The sequence below is a fragment of the Prionailurus viverrinus genome, chromosome C1 (genome assembly GCF_022837055.1).
Source record: "Prionailurus viverrinus isolate Anna chromosome C1, UM_Priviv_1.0, whole genome shotgun sequence".
In the NCBI taxonomy this organism is placed as follows: domain Eukaryota; kingdom Metazoa; phylum Chordata; class Mammalia; order Carnivora; family Felidae; genus Prionailurus; species Prionailurus viverrinus.
In genome coordinates, this window is record NC_062568.1 from 74,009,367 (window position 1) to 74,026,371 (window position 17,005).

The 17,005-nt window shown below is 39.7% G+C and overlaps 1 protein-coding gene across 6 annotated transcripts in view; it reads right to left on the reverse strand.

Moving 5' to 3' along the window:
• The window catches only part of FMNL2 (formin like 2), a 311,789-nt gene that overhangs the window by 54,942 nt on the left and 239,842 nt on the right, over window positions 1-17,005 (reverse strand). For all 6 annotated transcript variants that reach the window (XM_047870896.1, XM_047870891.1, XM_047870893.1 and 3 more), the window contains exons 7-9: window positions 12,591-12,699; window positions 8,369-8,445; window positions 6,551-6,644 (exon numbers count right to left, since the gene is read on the reverse strand). In XM_047870896.1, coding sequence (XP_047726852.1) covers window positions 6,551-6,644; window positions 8,369-8,445; window positions 12,591-12,699 — 280 coding nt within the window. The remainder of the gene's footprint in view (window positions 1-6,550; window positions 6,645-8,368; window positions 8,446-12,590; window positions 12,700-17,005) is intronic.

A 17,005-nucleotide genomic window follows, 5' to 3' on the forward strand; every position in this document is an offset into this window, starting at 1 on the left:
ACTCTTTTTTTTTTTTTTTTTTTTTTTTTTTTTACTGAAAGAGTAGATCTAAACAGCAAATGTTTGGAGAACACATTTCCTACCACTGTTTCTTGCTTCCTTAGGCTACAGGGCAATATGAAGGCTCTGGAATAAGCAATGGGGTCTTTCCTGATCTGCTCTTAACTTCATATTCCACCTTTTGTCTTCCCCACACCCTGCTCCTTTTAAGAATGGAAAGTACAGCAAACTACAGCAACTATAGTCTTTGAAGCTTTGTTAGGATGCTACCTTCTCTGTATAAAAGGACAACTTTACCTGGCATGGTAGGCTGAATAATGTCCTCCACAAAGATGTCCATGTCCTAATCCCTGGTACTTGTAAATATTTACCTTACATATACAAGGGACTCTGCAGGTATGATTAAGATAAGGATCTTGAGATGGAGAGATTATCCTGGATTATCTAAGTGGACCCAATATAATCACAATGGTCACTAAAGGAAGGAGGCCAGAGGATCAGAGTCAGAAAAGGCCACAAGGCAAGGAACATATGCAGCTTCTAGAAACGCAAAGGGTAAGGAAATGGATTACCCAAAAGAACCTCACTCTATAGACTCGTTTTACACATCTGACCAACCGAACTGTAGGATAATATGCATTGTTATAAGCCACTATGTTTGTGGCAATTTATTACAGCAGTGATAAGAAACTAATATACCTAGTTCACTCTTATCCTAAATTCAGCTCAGGGACCCTTTCCAATAGGAAGCCTCCTCTGGGAATTCCCACCTCATCTGCCGTCCTTCCTTCACCTCCTCTTGGTTAGCTGTTATTCCTCTTACAAAGCATCTGACATTTACCTTCATAAAGTCTAGTAGTTTAACTGTCAAAAATATTTATTCTGTTTTGTTAACTGGACTGGGATGCTTCCCCTCAGCGCCTTAAGTGTAGGGCCCATGTCTTACTCATTTTCTTATTGCCAGTGTTTATCAATGTATCTGACATAAAGGGGCACTCAAATATTCATGAAAAAATTTTCCAGTAAGTTAGCATGACTCATCCCTTAATGATCAACAGGAGACCAGCCTTCACTTCCTTAGGAGATGATAAAGACATAGATGATAAAGAAATAACTAGTTCATTACCAGGGACTCAGAAATCCTCTGTAAATGGCTCCTTTCTCCTCTAGAAAGGTTCTCAAAATATGATTTGCCCATAGTAAACTCGCTTGAAAGAAGCAATAACCACCCTTTCTAACTCCAGTGAAAAAGTTTATAAAGCTTTCGGTCTTGAGGAGAAACCAAGTATTGGGTTGAGAGGAGGAGAAAGAGAAAACACAAGAACAACTGTAGATATGTTGGTAATTCTTAAGAAGTTACTGAGGTGAACTGTATTTTCCAAAGATGACCACAGCAGGCTCTCCCACCCCACATGTTCTCCCGCACTGTGACCCTCACAATCCACCATCAAGAGGTAAAATCATTGATTCCCCTTAGCATTTGCGTTGGCCTTAGTGACTCACTTATCATCAACAGAATGCAGCGGAAACGACGCTGATGGCTCTGACACTAGCTCAGAAGACATATTGCAACTTCTATCTCTTTGAATACCTGATCTCTAGATGTTCCTTCCTGGACAGTTCCTCTTGGAAGCCAGCTCTCATGCTCTAAGAACCTCCAGCCACATGGAGTTCTACATGGAGAACTCATGTCAGGCTCTACTGAGTTCAGTCTTTGAGTCATCAGAGCCCAGAAGCTAGATACTTGATGAAGAAGCCTCCAAATGAATTCCTACCCCTAGTCATTGGGATCTTCCCTGATGAGGCCCTGGGCATGATGGAGCTGGGACAATCATCCCTGCCTGGCTTCCTGATCCACAGAATCCATGAACATAATAAGACTATGTTTGGGGTAATTTATTATACATAAGCAATAACTGTAACAGTTAATAAATAGTTCAAAAGAATAATTGCTGTGACTCTGCTTCCTGATCCCTGGAAGATGGACCAGCCAGAGAAGACTTTCAGTGAATCAGATTAGTGTAATTCTTGTCTCATACAGTGAAATACATGCATGCTTTAGAAATGTAGCTCCCCGTTTGAGATCTGAGAAAATACATTGCTTATAGTTCACTGAGAGACAGAACAAAGTACCCTTCCCTCCGAGTTGAAAATTTTTACCAGTGAAGGAATTATCCGGATGGTCTTGTGCTGAATTTATAATCCTATACCCTCAAATGCTCAAGAGGTTAGATTAGACGGGATTAAACTCAGAAGGATACTGGAAGCACACCAAAATGTCTGCTCTCCTTCCTGCCCAATTTGGCCCATTGTAAATAAAACTTGACAGGCTTTCTTAAATCAACTTAATAATGTGTAGCATGAGTGCTTTCCAGTGCCCGGTAGCTAAACCACATCAGCTTTCTTAAGAAGCCTTCTAGAAAAAGGCCAAAAAAATAATGGCTACTGCCAAGAGTGTTGTGCACTGGAGCACTGGTGGCCTTGAGTGACTCATTTCACAAGGCTCCACCTCTCTATACTAGAAGGGCAGAAGTGGGAAGGAGTTAGGCCTTTAATAACCCAACTCAGGCCTCAGGCTTATTTGTTAAAGCCAAATGCTGTCATTTTGGAAGCAGATGAGAACACAGTTATAATCATTCTGGAATCCTGATGAATTCCAGGTGCACCTCCCAGCAGCCTGGGGGAGCTGGTAGCTCAAAACCCTCCAAGAGTTTTATTACTAGTATCATAGCAGGCTATTCCATTACAGAATCTGTGGGCCTTAGCATCTTTCCCTCTAATTTCAAATGGGAGCATTTTTGCCAGACTTTTGGAGACACTTTCTTAAAAGCAGTTTGTCAAACTTATCAAAGAATAGAATGCAAAAAAGTAGGAAGACTAAAAGTTGGAAAGAGTAAGGTCTAGGTAGAAGACTTCAAGGTTCCTAAGGGAAACTGGATTAAATAGTGCTTATAACTCTAAAGTTGGGGCTAGTTCATGTCCTGCCCATAAGTGTACTTTTATGGCCTAGTGGATCACTAGCTATGGTCCATGGTATTTGGGAGAGAAGAAAAAGCATGATGAGAAACTCAAGAAGTGTTTATGGTGGCTAGGCTTCAAGGGCACACAGCCTGAGTCTAGCCACATTTTAGAAACGCTTGCCCATTTTCCAGGGCTGTTTCTCTAGGCTCCTTGTCAACCCTGTGCCTTTCTCAACATCCTTCCAATCAACCCTTTCTTCTGTACATTAGAGTCAGTTTCTGGTTCACGCAAACAAGACTCTGCACTAATGTAAATACCAACAGAACAACCTTTGCTTCGAAACGTTTTATTTTTTCTCCCTGTCGGGTAGGCCAACTGTTCAAAAACATACATTGCAATGCAACTAAGAAAGTATCGATTCAGACAAGATGGTAATACATCCCTCCACATGGCTAAATTAGCCAGTAAGTGAAAAAGAGATGACTCCTTGTTCTCACCCTGGTCTTCAATTCAGGACCATAAATTTTCATGAGGAGATGTTTCAACACCAAAACCAGATGTATTAATTCCTTTTATTTAGGGGAAAATTTTTTAAGAGAAAAGAATTCAAGGAGTACATGGTTGACTGAATGGTTTAGTCTTTACGTACACCTTACACTCACATTTTCAGGGATGTCATAAACCAGGCTTGGAGTAAGAATTCACTTATCATCAAATACATTGAGGTGATATATGTGCTTACTCATGGGACCTCCACTCCCATGAAAAGCAAGGCCTTGGGTTAATATTCTTCCTGCCATCAGCAATCATTAAATTGGAAGCACCTCCTCTTTTCCTAAAGTACATACTTCAGACATGTGGCGAAACTCTTGGCAAAAACACAGAAAAACAAACTTGTTGAGATTGTGAATTTCAATTGAAATGTGAGAAATTTAAGGAATCACACATAAAAGTCGATCAAACGCTAAAAGATACCTTCCTTTAATTTACATTTGAATTAATTTGTGGTGGTCAAATAAGACAGAATGGATTTGTTGGCTCAAGAAGTAGAGAGGGAAAACATCCTGCTACATTCTTAAGACACATGGTCTTTAAATTTCCCTTTAGATTCTGGTACCATATTGCAGCAGTATGCTTGGCTGTGCCTTAACAATGATCAAAGCCCAAAGGGACTGGCTTCTCTATTGCACATTACTTTATCTGCAAAACAAGATACTGATGTCTGATGTGGAACCCCATGACTACTTTCCATCAGTCCTCCTGGTGAAAACAGGGAAAATCCCTTCATTTTTCTTTAGGAAGTGAATGGAATCCCAACTTACTAAAAGGGATAAAAAAGCTTTAAAAACAATCTTCTTGAAGGTAAAGACTTTTTGTTGGCCCTACTCCCTAGTATCCTACCTAGTACCTGCTATGGTACTCTCTCTCTCTGCCATGATCAGCTCAATACAGATTACTCTCACCCAAACCCTATCTGCACAAGCATCTGAAATCCTAAGTACAACTTTTCCTGATCAGGAACAGCTGCCTCCCACATTTCCCTAAACCCAGAAGATTCCACTGACATTTTTGCCAAAATGATTAAAGCATACACTATTAACTGTGATGTATGAGAAAATAAATTCCCTCACATAAAATAGGAGAAAAGAGAAAAGGAAGAAATTTAAAAGACTCTGGGCTGACAATGGCATTACATTAAAAACAAACAAAAAAGGATCAATACAAATATGCTTTTCACCCTAAGACTGAACAGATAAATGGGTTGATGCTCTTTTGACATGGACACCTCCTTAAGGTTAATGCATGCCAAGAGGACACAGAGAACATGGCTCTTGTCCCTTTTCTTCCCTCATGGCATTGTTTCTCTAACATGCAAATGCCTGTCCAAGAAGAATCAATCTTAAACACCATCACTTATATAAGTAATTACAGAAATGAGGCAGATTCTGGTCAAAGCTTTTAAAATTCTAAGTCAAAACAGGGGTGCCTGGGTGGCTCAGTCAGTTAAGCGTCCAACTTTGGCTCAGGTCATGATCTCGCGGTCCGTGAGTTTGAGCCCCGCGTCAGGCTCTGTGCTGACAGCTCAGAGCCTGGAGCCTGTTACGGATTCTGTGTCTCCCTCGCTCTCTGACCCTCCCCTGTTCATGCTCTGTCTCTCTCTGTCTCAAAAATAAATAAACGTTAAAAAAAATAAATAAATAAAATAAAATAAAATAAAATAAAATAAAATAAAATAAAATAAAATAAAATAAATAAAAAAAATAAAAAAAATAAAAAAAATAAAAAAAAATAAAAAAAATGAAATAAAATGAAATAAAAAAAATGAAATGAAATAAAATAAAATAAAATAAAATAAAATAAAATAAAATAAAATAAAATAAAATACAAGTTCAGAATCAGGAGCACCAAATCACGGTCCTGGCTCTGCCACTCATCTAGCTATGTGACCATGGATAAACAAAATGTATTTGGAATTTCAGTTTAGTCTTCTAGAACATGTAGACATTAATACTTGTCTCATATATTCTCACAGAACCACGTGATTACATGTGTGCACCTAGGCATAGCACCTGCCATAGAGTAGGTCTTCAATAAATATTAGCAGGGTTTTATTCCAGAGGCTCCCAGGAAAAGATGAGCAAGAATCTAGAAGTCCCTCTTAAATCTGATTCTAATCCAGGAGCATCTGGAATCAAATGGGACTGCCAGGATAAGCCACAATTTGGCTGACAGTCTTACTGAAGCCTGAGCTCCAAGTGCCTTTACTTATTTTTGTAATATCCCACCTCAAAGTAGCCTCAGATGTTAAGCACATACAAGGGGAGCCAACAGGCACTCTTTGGGGCCATGTAACCCTGCACTCTACCACCCAGTGATTATTTCAGTCATGATGTCTTAATATCGTGGGCCACAATCCTTGGTATCATATTATCTGTGTGCAACTATTTCTTCTGTAGCCCTTTTAGTTTCCATTTTCAACCATGCAAGTCCCAGGGTTTACCATTTGCCTAGCAAAGGATCACCTGGTTAAGATTACAAACTGCTAAAATCAGTGTGTGTATTTATTTGAAAGGTTTCTGGTGGCATTCAGCATGGCAATGATAATGTATGTGATTTGGGGAAAATAGCTACGATTGAAGAGTTCATAAAATGTACACGGTGGGTGCTCAAGTATCAACCATAATGAAAACCACAGACGTTTAACAAAACATGTTTGCAAACTGGCAATTCCATGTTCTCCAAATGGAAATAGATCCTGCAAATAGTTTTTAACTTTTCTTGGAAATGAGACATCAAAGAAAGTTTAATGCATTCATTTAAGATATTTAGACTAAGTTCACTACTTCTCCCTCAGTGACGTCTTAGAAAATTAACTAGTCTACCCCGTAGGCCCCAAAATAAATAAAAAGGTAAACCATGGTGATCACCACTATTGTGGTGATCATTTCACAACATATACAAATATTGTACACCTGAAACTAATATATGCAATTATATCTCATAATAAAACATACACACAGAAAATGTAAATCATTCTGTTCAAAGATGTCCAAATACGTTTGTGTGAGCGAACTCCAAAGTATCCTACCTCCTTAAAGTTGTCAAATGCTGATAAAATGATTTCATGCCCGCCTCTGACAAGACAAACAGCTGCCAACAGTTCTAAGACAAGGGCTTTTGTTCTGTCGAAACAAGAAGAAACAAGCAAAAAAATAAAAAATAAAAAAATCAGTGAAGTAACATGATGAATCAACTCTCCTTTCCTTCCAAAATGGCTATGATAATAAAATAATTTGTTCATGTATGTTTCTTAAACTTTTACTAAGGTATATTTATATTAAAGTACATTTTTAAACTTTTACTAACTTCTATGTATGTGATTTATCTGAGGTACCAAAGTTGGAAGGAATGTTTCCCACTCCCAACATTCGAATTAAAATGACTCAATAATGAAAATTAATTCTGGGAAGATTAGTCTTTCACTTCTATCAGTGGGTGACTCAGTATGATATGTTTGAAAAAGTTTTATTGATAAGCTAAAGACAATTGGGAACTTGAGAATATTCAGAAAAACAACCCACTGGTTAAATACCTTCTCTGGTTTTAGAGTCAGAGAAGTAACATTTGCCTCCCAAATTCAAAATCTACTGAAATTAATGTCCTATTATTTCAAATCTGCTAATTGACAGATGGCGCCATAAAGATCCCCTGTGACAATGCAAGTTTTTGTCACCACTTCTTTATATGGAGGAGATCTGAAAGGAGCTGGATTACAGCGGTGCTAATACAAGAATATTTTCTCTGACTAAAGAAAAAAAATAAAATGCCATCTGAAGTATTTTTAGAAAGAAACCCTTGGCAATACCGTCTAAGTTGTCAAATACAACATCAAGAAGAGCATTGTTTTTTTCATAAGATCACTTCTGTATTTTTTTTTTTTTTCCTGGAAAAAAGCTATTGCCAACCACTAAATAAAGACCGGCCTGATATCCACAATGTCAATTACTTTAAGAAAAATGAATAACAGCTTCCCTGTAATAGTTGGCAGGGACAAAGAAGCAAGAAAACCCAGATTTCCTAATAAATTTAGGAAGCAATTGTAAATTTGCAAAAACTATTAATTAGGGGAAGTTTGAAATAATATTCAACATTTAAATAGGACTTTACAGTTTGCAATTCATTCCATGTCAGAAAGGATCTCATCTGAAATCAGAATTTTTGGTGGCATTAACCAGTGTTTCGATATATGGTCCATGCAGAGGTATCTGGTGAAGGGAGTAAGACTTGTGAAATGCGGAATCCCTCACCAAAATGGAAAACACATTATAGTAACTAAAATAAACTGATGAAAACAGGCTTCTAGGGATAATATGGGATGTGAATAATATGGCACTGGCTTTTAGAGGCAAGGGAGTAGAAAAAGCAATCCACGTGCACAGTTATTTTTGTTTTGTGTTTCTTTTTTTGTCTGGTAATAAAAACTACATATGTAAAGGCTGCCAAGTAAAGTGTAGACAAGGAAGAGTGGTTGCAGTTAGCTTTCAGCAGTAAGTGGTATAGCTAAGTCTGTATGGAGGCTCTCCTGGCCCTAGTTCTAACAACCAGGCAAACTCATGCTCTCTACCAGATCTGGCGAAATTTGCAAGGATGCTAAAAACCAGGCCTAGAAAGAAGTGAAGCTTGAAGAGAACAGTGAAGGGGTAATGTCTCCAGGTGCTCAACTCCACCACATGTACAACTGTAACTTCGCTGAGAAGAAAATTCTACACACCCAAGGAGTGTACTGGCAATCTTAATCCAAAGAGGTACATTTGAAAGTTTCCAAACTCTAACCTGGCTAGATGTTGACCAGCCCTCTGCTTCCATTAGGTAGATTTATACTTGAACAATTACAAAGTAAGCTTACCTTGGATTCTTGTTGTTCAAGCTCAGTGCGATCTCATTGACAGCATGTGGATGAGACATGACCATGTTGAAACCATACTGAAATTAATGTGAAATAGAGCATTAGAGAGAGTCAGCTTAGGGGGGACTGTCCATAGTGATTTAAAAAAAATAAGGAGAACTTGAAAATTCTACCTAAGGTAATTTAGAGCATCACAAATGCATTTATGTTTCTAGCACAACAGTGCCTGAATGTATTTCTCTATGAAAAATTTTAGGAATCATGCTATTATCAAGAGACCATATTCTCATTCTTTATGACTGAACTATGTGTTTCCCTTTATTAAAATGCTGAAAAGGCTCCAGTCCAGTGATTCTCAATCTGGCTGCTCATCAAGATCATGTGGAAGAGGAAGAGTAAAAAAACAAAACAAAACAAAACAAGCAAAAAAACATAACACTGATTTTCCAGGATACACCTCAGGTCAATGTACTTTCGCAGGTGAGAATTTTGCCACTGAACCACCAATGCAATATACTTTGAATCTCAAGGATCTGAACATTTTTGAAGCTGACTTCTCTATGCAGTCAGGATTAACAACCACTGCTTCTCATCCCTTCTCTGGGCAATGGCCATCAGGACCAAAGCCTAGGAAGACCTGTCTTATCCTGAGGCATGTTAATTAAAGGAAGTAACAAGTTGAACAACAGGCTCCAGAATCACTCTTGGTTCTGCTGATTTGAGGAATCATTCCTTCTCCTCCAAGCTCACTCTCAGTTCGTGACTTTATTTCTCATTACTCAGAGAAAATATAAGGCATCAGAAAAAAAAAAAAATCTTCTAAAAGCTCCCAACCCAATATCCATCCACCCACAGATCCACCACTTGCCCCCTCACCTTTTCCTGACGAGGAACCCTCCTGGGCTCCAATCCAAGGCCACTCCCTCCAGGTAAGTCTTTGATACCCTTCCCAAGAAGAGCCTAGGCTCCAGCAATTCTCCCAGCCCTCATCATTATTTCTCCCTGATTCCTTAGCATAAAAACTCAACTTAAACGGTAACAACAGCAAAATCCCTCTTGGCCCTACAACCTGTGTCTACCTGCTGCCTTGTTTCTCTACTAACATGGACAGCATAACTCCAAGCACTCATGGTCTCCTCCTACTGACGTCTCTTGCAATCACCTTAAGTTTTTATGTATTTATTTTGAGAGAGAGAGAGAGAGAGAGAGAGAGAGAGAGAGGCAGAGAGAGAGGGAGGGAGAGAGAATCCCAAGCAAGCTCCACATTGTCAGCGTGGAGCTCGATGTGGGGTTGGAACCCACAAATCACAAGATCATGACCTAAACCTAAGTCGGACACTTACCAACTGAGGCACCCAGGCACCCTGCAATCACTTTAATCAGGCATATCATCCCCACCTCTCCAATGAAACTGTTCATCCCAGAAATGCCAATAACCCACACTTTGCCAAGCCCATGGCCAATTCTCAGGGCTCATCTTGACACAGCAGCAGCACTGGTCACAGCTGAGCACTCTTTTCTCCTTCAAACTTCCTCTACTTGGCTCCTACCTCCCTGTCTACTCCTCAGTCTCTCTAGTTTTTCCTCATGTCTCTGTCATTTAAACAGAATGCCTCAGGGTTCATATTTTGGATCTCTTTGCTTCTCTGTCTACCCCTGTTGATCTCATGCACTCCCCTGGCTTTAAACACCATCAATTAAATCCCAAATTTTTAACTCCAGCTCAGACTTCTGCCTTGAATTACAGATTGACATATCCAACCACTTACTTAAGATCTCTATGTGGATGACTACAGACATTTTTATTATTATTATTCTTTATTTACTTTTGAGAGATAGCGAGACAGAGCATGAGTTGGGGAGGAACAGAGAGAGAGGGAGACACAGAATCTGAAGTGGGATCCAGGCTCTGAGCTGTCAGCACAGAGCCTGACAAGAGGCTTGAACTCAAGAACCACAAGATCATGACCTGAGCCAAAGTTGGACACTTAACCGACTGAGCCACCCAAGTGCCCCGACTACAGACATCTTAAAGGTAACATCCCTGAAACTTCGTTCTTAATCTAGTCTCCCAAATCCTGTAGCCTCCCCCATCTTAGTAAGGGCCCAAGACAAACACTTCAAGGCCACCCTCCACTCCTTACCACATATCCAAGTTGCCTTTACCATGAAAAGAAAACCAGAATCCGGCCACCTGTCATCATCTTTGCTCCTATAATCCTGGCCCATACCACCATCAACACTCACCTAAAACTAATGCAGCAACCTTCTAAATGGTCTACCTCCTTTCGCCTATGGCCCCCAAGGTCAATCCTAAACACAGAAGCTAGAATGTCATGCTAAAATCAAGTATCAGATCATGTCACATTTTCCCTCAGAACTGTTCAATAGCTTTCCACTCACAGTAAAGACTGTATCCTTTCACTGGCTTATAAAGCCCTCCACAGTCAGGACCCCATGTTAACTTCAGATTTCATCTACCTCTATTCTCCTTCTTACTTATTCTGATGCAGCCAATCTGGCCTCCTTCTTGGGCTTCGATATTCGGATGCAGCCAACCTGGCCTCCTTCTTGGGCTTCGAGCACATCAGGCTTATTCCTGCCCCATGGCCTTTGCAGTCATCCTTTTTGCTACCTAGAATCTTCTTTCCCTAAAATCTCTCACCTTGTTTCCTTCTTCAAACTGCTACTGTGAAAAATTGCTACTTCTCCAGGACACTTTCCCAGTTGGCCTCATTAAAACTGAACACACACTTTCATCACTTCCCATTCTTATTTCCTGACTAGTTTTTTCACAGTATTAGTAACATTGCTCTGGAGCTCGTCTCCCTGGATTTAAATCTGATTCTACCACTTGCTGGCTAATTAAGTAAAACTTAATTTCTCTGTGTCTCAGTTTCCTTATCAGTAAAATGGGGATAGTAGTATTACTAATGTCATAGGACTGTTATAAGCTTTAAATTAAGTACCAGGCTTAAAAGCACTGGTCCTCTTAGGAAACTCTAAGTGTGAGCTTTCCTTTCATCTCATCCTCATTACTGTTATTTCCAACACTGCATGTTTTACCAATTTATTTATCACCTGTCACCCCTTTCATTAGAAAGTAAGTTCCCTGGGGCATTTATTCCCTCTGCCCAGAAGTGGGTCTCTCTGGCAATGCTCAAAAAATATTGACTGACAGAAAAAATAAAATGCACGTTCTCCCTCTTCAATTCAGCACCCTTATGTTGGGCTTGAATTCTAATACCTTCTACCTACATGTTTACCTTCCACTTCTGCTTAGACCCACCTTTAGCATCCCTACCCATGGATATCAAATCCTATTTTTATATTGAATTACATTTCTCTGATTCTTACTCCTGGTTCCACTTACCTAACTTAAACCCTATCGGGCACCAACTTCCACTTTGTTGTTAAAGTTAATCCAATTCACACGTTAAGCTGTCTCTCTCCCTGTTATGTTGGGGATAACCTGCATCACCATCACCTGGAGGAGGATCTGCCCTTTCAACAAGAATCCTCCAGGCACTTCTTCTAAAGATTAAGAACCACTAAGCCCAACAGACAGTAACTGCAACTTCTCACCTTTTTACCATATAACCCTTTGAGGACCACTGACCAATGTTAAGAGTCTATTCACTCCTAATGTTTTTTTTTTTTAATTTTTTATGTTTATTTATTTATTTGGAGAGAAAGAGACAGAGAGAGAGTACATGCACACACAAGCAGAGGAAGGGAAGAGGGAGAGGGAGAGAGAACCCCAAGCAGGCTCCGCACTGTCAGCACAGAGCCTTATGTGGGGCTCAAACCCACAAACCATGATTTCGTGACCTGAGCCGAAATCAAGAGTTGGATGCTCAACTGACTGAGCCACCCAGGCATCCCTCACTCCTAACATTCTAAAGTTGGTCCGTTATTGCCCACAAACAGTGGCTTATTCTGTCATAAGTGGTCACAAACATTCACCAACTCATCTAAACAAGTTTATGACCATAGGAGGAAAACATCTTCCCTCCAAGTACATCATAAAGGATAAATGCTAACTAAAATATAAAGGCAGTGAGTTAAATCTTGAGCATTAAAATGAACCAGACCCTTTTTCAGTTGAATTGCATTAAATCCTGACATTTATTTCAAAGAGAAATACAAAGAAACCAAAGAGGACAAGATCTGAATCTGACAGATTTTTCAGATTTTTTAAAGAATCAGAACACAAACATACCTGGTAATTCATGATGGCACGTAAACACATGATACAGACATGCACGTCGTCTTTCTTACTCACTAATCTTGAATTTTTCAGGGTTCTTCTGCTTGGCAAAGTATTATATCTACAAATAAAAAGGGAAACTTCCATGAAACTACAGGTTACCTTCTTAGCACAGACACAGCCACTTAAAAAATGGAAAGCGTTCTCTATCTTTATCTGCACCTAAGTGAGGATTACAGGCTGAAACCACCACCACAAATCCATCACCACAAAGCTATTTCCGGGCACTGCAAAGCCTACACGATTCTATGTACTGGTCACCATCGCATCAAGCCAGATACCATGGACAATGAAACTCAACTTCACTCACAGCATATAGCACATCAGATTGCACAGGAGATCCGCCAACAACCCCAGACTCCCAATCAGGAAGCCAAGCTAGATTCGCAGAGGTGATCTCAAACAGCATGCATGCAGACTGCATTTGCAAACAAGCGAAGGGGTGAAGCCTTAGCTTATACCTAGACTGCCAGTCATCTGCCCCCAGTTTAACTGCACCTTCCCATTGCTGCTCTCAAGAGTCCCTGTTAGAGGAGTTTAAGGCTAGGCAAGGTCACACATTACCAGCTTTGATATCAGCTTGTGATGTTAGACTTTAACTGTACCCATGACCTTAACAGTATACAAATGCCTCGACAACCTGATCCCTCACCCAAAGCCCGGTATGGAAGCTGAAGCTTACATGGAAATGTGTTGGCATGTCGCACAGTGAAGAGGTTTCAATGTTAAAACTCATTCTAGAGATCCTACATTGCTAAGCCTCAGTTCCTCTGTCTAGAGATTCAGCAGAGGCTGCAGTAGTAAAGAAGCGGCAAGGTAAACACAGTGCTAGCGGACAATTTAACAACGCCAAGAGCATCAATGTGAGCTTTTAGTCAGTGCCCCCAAATACAGCTTTCTCTGCAACTCCAAGACCAACATAAAAGCCAATTTCAAAAATTTTCAACTACTCTCCCATAGAGTCAATGGCAGAAATGATCTATAAAACATCAGCCGGAGGCCTTCCTTCTTCCTGAACTAATTAAAACATTTAAAGGAAGTTATGATTAACGTTAACTGCTTTCAAAAGTCCCACAGGTGCAGGCTATGAGTTGAACACTGAACCGGCAGGTCTGTCTGAAGCTATCCAGCTGATCAGCCCTTTTAAGTCACTTTCTATTCAAAAACTATCAAACAGAGGACGATTTTTTTTTCCACATAAGCCTACTAATGAGCCAAATAAATTGGTGAGAAGCACTTCAATACGTCAACTTGCCTCCGTATACCTGAATGGATAAAATAGTTTGCTGATGGAAGTCTTAAGAAGAATGCTTTACTCAAGGGCTTTCCTGCTTTATTCACACTTAGAAATAAAAATGCAGCATGGAAGTTGGCCTAACAATTCACTTCTGAATGCAAAAACAAAGCTAAGGAAACAAATTCAGACCCGCGTGATAGTAAGGACACTTTCAACCTCTAAAATACACTTGCAAAATGTGTCCCTTCACCATAGCCCCAGCCTGAGCATGTCTGCTAACACACTTTATGGAGGTCTGACAGACATTGGTGTCTCTTTAAATAACAGCCATGCAGCCAACCTGACCCAAATGTCTGTGGTCTTCCTGGTCTCTTTCAGAAATTCTTTCCCCTCCTCTTTCTGAATTTATTTTAACCTGTTTTTCATTTCTTTATTGGCGTCACCTGTCAAGTATATCATAGCTGATGAGAGAGACGGTTGGCATTTTTAATTGAATGCAGTGGCTACCAGAGCACAATGAAGTTATCTGTGATTAAGTTGGAAAAAGAAAAAAGGTGACTTTAAAGGGAATCAAACATCCTTTACTAAATTATATTTACGTGCAGCCACGACTGCAGGAGATTCACTGACCAAAGCAAGGGACTCTTTAAGGACGATGGACAGGTCAGTGTGTGTTTCTGTATCACTTCCATATACATTTTAATGGTTCTGCCAAGTAGACCAAACATACACCTATAATGGTGTTTCCTAAGAGATGTAAAGCAACATAGCAAGTTCCTTCCTTTTACTTATTGATCCAGTTCTTCAGCTTCAGGATTGTAATAGAACTCTAACGATTGAATATGTCTTTGTCATTACTTGTATTGGTAGAAACTAGCAAAAACAGATTAATTATAATATTCTAATTACAAAGTTAACACAAAAGGCTTCTATTCATTGTAGTAGGTAGGTAATCTCAAATACACATTCTGGATCAATATTTAAAACGTATTTAATGTAAACAGTACATAAATACTTATCAATACTTAAGGAGCTTAAAAATATGTCAATAAGTAAAAACATGTATCTGATTTGTTGATATTCTGTGTTTAAAAAATAGAGATTAGCTCTTTTCTAAAATGTATGGCACTTGATCTACAATTTATTTTTCTCCCGTTTTGGGTTTATAGAAAACTAAAGAATTAAAGGCAACATTTGAACCTGTTGTGTTTAAAATCACTGCATCACTGTGTTTTTTAAAAATCACCAGTACAACCACTAACCAAAACAATCAGCACTGAAAGCTGAGAGAGAGCCGTGCTATCATTTATTCCAATCTTCCCTGATACAGCTAAGAAAACTCAAGCCCAAAGAAACTACAACCACACAGCAAGTAAAAATCAAGAGACGAGACTTTAAGTGTCCTCACAGAGATGCAGGGCAGTGTCATTTTACAAGTTACAACTCATGGACAATCTGTCGGGTTATCATATGAAAAAGCTACTGCCTACAGCCATCTGTGCTGGCAAGTTCTTTGTCAAACGTTCGTATCAGTCATCCTGACAGCACTGGGTCCATACAGGCATCATCTACCCCACTCCCAGTAATTATGTCTCCAGGCAGGACTAAGGTTCAGTTTGCTAAGAACAGCAGCATCTAGGCATCTTTTTCAGAACACACGGGTCCACGCACTTGGTAAGCAGTTTTCTTTTTAAATCTTTATCCTCTATCACATATCAGAAAAGTGAAGATTTGTTTTAATAGGAAATCTTGCTCTATTTATTTTGGAATTGTTATTCTGAAAGAATTTCCTCCCATTAAGTAAATGCACCCCGATAAACGTCACAACTCTTTACCTCTGTAAATACAAAATATTCGTAAATAATTTAGGATCACATTGAATCTCTAAGGCTTGGTGTTAGGGGCTGTGCCGTGGGTTCGCATGTACATTAATCTACTCTCCAACATGCACTTTTTGTGGTATTTGACTACCTATTTAGGTAGATATTTGGTTCATTTGCCTTAAATATCAACTGAGTTACTTTTTTTCTTTTTGGACAGTCTGAAATTCAGCTCCAATGTACAATATTGATAGAATACCCAAAAAAACCTGTCCCTGTGTAGCTGGTTTTAACAGATCTGTTTAACCGGTTGATGCTAAAATAGCAAAAGAGTTAAGAATAACAATTTCTTGGATCCACTTAACCACAACAAGGACACCCGGACAAGGTAAGCAATCTGAAAGTACTGGCCTTGGGGTACTTGGGTGGTTCAGTCAGTTAAGCATCTGACTCTTGATTTCAGCTCAGGTCATGATCTCATGGTTTATGGGTTTGAGCCCCATGTTGGGCTCTGCGCTGACAGTGCAGAGCCTGCTTGAGATTCTGTCCCTCTCTCTCTGCCCTTCCCCCACTTAGTCTCTCTCTCTCTCTCTCTCCCTCTCTTTCTCTCTCTCTCTCTTTCAAAACACTTTTTAAAAATTTATGAAAGTACTGGGGTGTCTGGATGGCTCAGTTGGTTGAGTGTCTGACTTTGGCTCAGGTCATGATCTCACGGTTTGTGGGTTCAGGCCCACATCGGACTCTGTGCTGACAACTTAGAGCCTGGGGCCTGTTTCCAGTTCTGTGTCTCCTTCTGCCTCTCCCCCACTCACACTCTGTCTGTGTCTCTCTCTCTCAAAAATAAACATTAAACATTTTTTTTTCCATTTATAAAAGTACTGGGGTGCCTGCATGGCTCAGTCAGTTGAGTGTCCAACTTTGGTTCGGGTCATGATCTCATGGTTCACAGGTTCGGGCCCCGCATCGGGCTCTGTGCTAACAACTCCAAGCCTAGAAGCCTGCTCCTGATTTCTATGTCTCCCGCTGCCTCTCCCCCACTCACACTCTGGTGCGCGCTCTCTCTCTCCCTCTCTCTCTCTCTCAAACATAAACATTAAAAAATTTGTTTTTAAAATTTATAAAAGTACTGGCCTTGATGAAGTAGTACATTTGTTGTGATGAGCACTGGGTATTGTATAGAAATGGTGAATCACGATATTGTACACCTGAAACTAACATTACGCTGTATGTTAACTAACTGAAATTTAAACAAAAACTTACAAATAAAATAAGAGTACTGGCCTCTGATGTTCTCCACCAGCCACAGGAAA